General features: G+C 43.2%; 1 protein-coding gene across 2 annotated transcripts in view; it reads left to right on the top strand.

Annotated features, from left to right (window-relative positions):
• LOC123506765 (glypican-5-like) overlaps nucleotides 1-5,000 on the top strand; it is a 237,394-nt gene that overhangs the window by 206,704 nt on the left and 25,690 nt on the right. For both annotated transcript variants that reach the window (XM_045259084.1, XM_045259083.1), the window contains one exon: nucleotides 1,196-1,274. In XM_045259084.1, the coding sequence (XP_045115019.1) occupies nucleotides 1,196-1,274 (79 nt within the window). The remainder of the gene's footprint in view (nucleotides 1-1,195; nucleotides 1,275-5,000) is intronic.

Raw genomic sequence — 5,000 nt, 5'->3', positions numbered from 1 at the left:
CACACACACACACCATGACAAACAAAATTTATAGGAAGCACAAGAATAATATCACATTTTACTAACATCTCTCCTCTTATCCTCTCGTCCTCCTCCGCCTCCTCCTCTTCCTCCTCCTCCTCCTCCTCCTCCTCCTCCTCCTCCTCCTCCTCCTCTTCCTCCTCCTCCATCCCAGGCTGACCTTTCTGACCTGACGTGACCGCAGTAACCTCCGCGTGACCTTAAGTACCCTGAAGCAAGTGGCGCTGCGTGTGGGAGAAGATCAGGGGTCAAAGTTCACAAAGTTGACCAGTAACCTTAAGTGTATCATGTGGTGGTGGTGGTGGTGGTGGTGGTGCTAGGGGGTAATAATTGTGGTTACTGTAAGGGGTTGGTTGCGGTGGTAGGAGGGGTAGGAAATTGTTTGGGTTTGAGTGGTGTTTGGTGGTGGTGGTGGTGGTGGTGGTGGTGGTTGGAAGGGTAGGTGTTAGAGATAAAAAGGAAAGAAAAACTGTAAGGAAAAGGACAATTAATTTCATAGAGAGGTGTTGGTGTAATCAAGGAAACCATTTGTGGTTATTTTCCTTTCATATGATGGTACACACACACACACACACACACACACACACACACACACACACACACACACACACACACACACACACACACACACACACACACACACACACACACACAGGGCGAGTCAAGAGGAACTGAAGTACCCTTTACTCGCTATTCTGGGAGGGACGTTACTCTCTCTCTCTCTCTCTCTCTCTCTCTCTCTCTCTCTCTCTCTCTCTCTCTCTCTCTCTCTCTCTCTCTCTCTCTCTCTCTCTCTCTCTCTCTCTCTCTCTCTCTCTCTCTCTCTCTCTCTCTCTCTCTCTCTCTCTCTCTCTCTCTCTCTCTCTCTCTCTCTCTCTCTCTCTCTCTCTCTCTCTCTCTGTCTCTCTCTCTCTCTCTCTCTCTCTCTCTCTCTCTCTCTCTCTCTCTCTCTCTCTCTCTCTCTCTCTCTCTCTCTCTCTCTCTCTCTCTCTCTCTCTCTCTCTCTCTCTCTCTCTCATCCCATCAAAGCTAGATCGTGGCGAAGAATCTGTTTGTTGTGTGAACGTGCATGCGTGCGTGTGTGTGTGTGTGTGTGTGTGTGTGTGTGTGTGTGTGTGTGTGTGTTATCCTGATGTTTTCCCCTTACCAGTGTTTTCCTCTTCTTTCCCCTCAGGTGCGAAAGAACTGCAGCAGCCCAATGTACGTGGAACAAGAAGGAGAGGAACAAACGCAACACGCGGCTCTTCCTGCAGGTAAGCACAGGAGGAGGAGGAGGAGGAGGAGGAGGAGGAGGAGGAGGAGGAGGAGGAGGAGGAGGAGGAGGAGGAGGAGGAGGAGGAGACATGATGATGGTGGTGGTGGGAAAAGAAGAGTAGAAGGAGCAGAGGGTGAATGAGAAAATAGAAGAAAGAGAATGTGAAGCAGGAATTATATTTGGAGAGAATAATGAAGAAAAAGAAAGAGGAGGCGATGAAGGAGGAAGAGGAGCAGGAGGTAGATTAGAAGGGGAAGTAAGAAAGAAGAGACAAGAAAGAAAATCATTACAAATTTCAAGGGATTAGAGGAAAAAACCAACAACAACAAGAACAACAAAGAACTGCAGACCTTTCAAGGCTGTTTAGAAAATTACTTTCACAAGCCACGAGGTAAAGAAACAGGATAATAAAGGAGGAGGAAAAGGAGGAAAAGGAGAAAGAGTAGGACACAGAATAAGGAAAGCCACAAACCATCATACCTATACATACATCATTCCTAATACTGCCACGTCTCACTCCTGTCAGTAAATCCGTGTAACGTAAACCTGCCTCTTGACTTTGAACTAACTATACCTGATCACTGAGTCTCCCCCAGCCATCTACCGCCCTGTGTGAGAACTAATTTCCTGCCGTCTTCTTTTTAATATAACTTCGTCAAACTTTTCGCTAGGAGGAGAAGCATGAGAAGAAGGAAAAGGAGGAGGAGGAGAAGGTTAAAGACGAGGAGGAGGAGGAGGAGGAGGAGCAGGAGGAGAAGGTTGAAGAGGAGGAGGAGGAAGAGGAAGAGGAGGAGGTGAATGCATAAAGGAGTAAGGAAACGGAAGACTTGAAGAGAAAAGAGAAAGAAGGAAGAGGTAACCCTTTGCATCGTAGAGAGAGAGAGAGAGAGAGAGAGAGAGAGAGAGAGAGAGAGAGAGAGAGAGAGAATCTTCTGATCAGAGTAAGTTCTTCCATTTACTCTTCAGAGAAAACTTTCGACTTTAACCATCTTCGTTACTCACTTTCTTTTCCTGCACTCTTGACTAACTTTCGCTCTCTCTCTCTCTCTCTCTCTCTCTCTCTCTCTCTCTCTCTCTCTCTCTCTCTCTGTATTCCTTTTCTTGTATCTTTATTGTTTTCCTTTCTATACTCCTTCTCGCCTCTCCCTCTCCCACCCTCTCTCCTCTTCCCCTCCCATGCACTATTCAACTCTGGATTTTCTTTTCTTTTTTCTCTTTTACACGACAAAGCTTTTTATGTAACGAGTTTTCGAGACCTTGACTTTTTCGTGGTTTTTTTCTATATTTTTTTTTTTTATCTTTGTATTTTAATTTTCAATATTTTTTTTTCATTACGAATTTTTCAACTTTTTTTTTCAATTTTTTTTTTCAATTCAATTTTTTTTTTTTTTTTTTTTCGTTAGGTGATTGTTTTATGTCTCTCTCTCTCTCTCTCTCTCTCTCTCTCTCTCTCTCTCTCTCTCTCTCTCTCTCTCTCTCTCTCTCTCTCTCTCTCTCTCTCTGTTTGATTTTCATGCCACAATTGTTTTCCTTTTGTTTTCATTTCTTTTTTCCCGCGGTTAGGTTTCTTTTTTTCCTTCTCTAATCGTTGTTCTTTTGTCTGTCTAGTTGTTGCTGTTATTTCCCTTTCTCCCTGCCTCGTTTCCTCCTTCCCTCCCTCCTCTCTCTCTCCCTCCTCCCTCCCTCCTTCCTTCCTCCCTCCCTCCGCTGATTGTGTGCAGTTCCCTTTGACGGGCTGGAGGGAAGGAGGGAAGGAGGAAAGAAGTGAGGAGAGGAAAATAACGAATGAGGGAGGGAGGGAATGGTGAGTAAGCCTTTTAGCATTCATACTTAATTGAAGAAAGTTTTTTACCTATAATTTTTACCTTTGATCTGACGTGGTCTTAATTCTCTCTCTCTCTCTCTCTCTCTCTCTCTCTCTCTCTCTCTCTCTCTCTCTCTCTCTCTCTCTCCCTCCGGCCATGTCTCCATCCCTCCTTTCATTTCTCTCCTCTTTCCTCTTCTTCCCTCTTCAATCCTAGGTCCTTTCAAACTCTCTCTCTCTCTCTCTCTCTCTCTCTCTCTCTCTCTCTCTCTCTCTCTCTCTTGCCTTGCTTTCTCACACTCTCACACACACACACACACACACACACACACACACACACACACACACACACACACACACACACACACACACACACACACACACACACGATAAAGTCTGGAATCTTCCTCATCAGTTCCATGGAGTCTTTAATTTTCTTCCCAGACTCCGTTTTCTTCAAGATCGATTTAGGGAGAGACCATTTTATTATTTTACCCTCTGTATTTTCTTTACTCTTTCCATTTTTTTTTTTTTTTCGTTATTCTTGTTATTATTATTTTGGTATTTCATTATTTGGTGATATTTTTTTCATCTTGTGTTTATTTACTGTGTTTAGATCTCAGACTTCCATCTCTCTATCACTTCTATCACTATATAGCCATTCTCGTAATCTCTCATGTTTAGCCTTCCTCCCAGATCCTCTAACAGTTTATCCATAAATTTACTCTTTTGCTGGTCTTTCTTTGCCATTTCATTCAATTACTTCATGTAGGATCGGTGGAATAAGTTATAATGCCTCGAGTTTACCATACAATTCCCTACAATTACCATACAATATCCCTGCTTATTGCTGTATTTCCATCTTACTACGACTTGACTTCTTTCAAGAGGGAGGTTTCAATACATTTGTCCCAGACTTTTGGCTAATTCTTTTTTTTTATCTTTAAGGGAACTGGCATTCAAGTGGGCTTTTTTTTATCTTTATTGCCCTTGGCCTGCTTCCCTCTTGCATAGAAAAAGACGTCAGTAATGAACTAATTCAAGCCTGTATGCCTCCTTTGTACCTCTTGTTCAGTATATTCACGTGAGGTCACCCATATAACAGGTGTCATAAAATGTGGCACAAATATATATCATTTGGAAAGACACCACTGGCAATAGAAGTGGTGATGGGACAGCTTTAACCTTTTAGTTCACTAGGACCACTCGAACAGCAGGTGTCATGGCCAGCAGCTGTCAGATGGCTTTTGTGCACTACACTCCATACCTTGGTGTTTGTGACAGGACCAAAGCTAGAATTCTAAAACGCTTTGCTCTCTCACCATGACTGTTTTTCAAAGGCCACAGAGATGATTATTCGGATTCACGATAGTGTTTCTTATGGAAGTATTGTAGAAATTTCGTTAACCTTTTACTAGATCCTTAAAACCATCCTTAACCTTTCCAGTACTGGGACGCATTTTTTCCACGAGTTTTGGATATGATTAGACTATTTTATTTACATTAGCAAGGGTTTATGGAGGTAAGATAATTAATGGCCAGAGTCTTCACTATTTTAATTCTCACATAAGTTTCTGAAGCTATATGAAATAGCCAAATAGTAAGCAGAATGAATATGAAAACACGTTATGGTAATGAAGGGGTAAAAAATGTTTGTACCTTCAACTGGACCTTCATGAAAGTTGTGGAAGTGCTGGTTAAAAGAGTTTTATGGGCCATACAAGGTTAACACTGAGCGTGACCATCCCTGTAACCCGGAGCTCACCCGCACCACACTGACGGGCCACTTTGATCTACAGCTGTCCTTATGTGATTATAGCAATAGGAAAACTGCCCCCCATTATCCCCTAACTTTGCATGCATGGACGTGGCCGTGGCAGGTGCACTCACAAGAGGAGCAGGTTCTGTTGTTGCCTCTGC

Source organism: Portunus trituberculatus, chromosome 20, assembly GCF_017591435.1.
Source record: "Portunus trituberculatus isolate SZX2019 chromosome 20, ASM1759143v1, whole genome shotgun sequence".
NCBI lineage: Eukaryota > Metazoa > Arthropoda > Malacostraca > Decapoda > Portunidae > Portunus > Portunus trituberculatus.
Note: the sequence above shows the minus strand (reverse complement) of the source record. Positions and strands in the feature narration are given on the sequence as shown.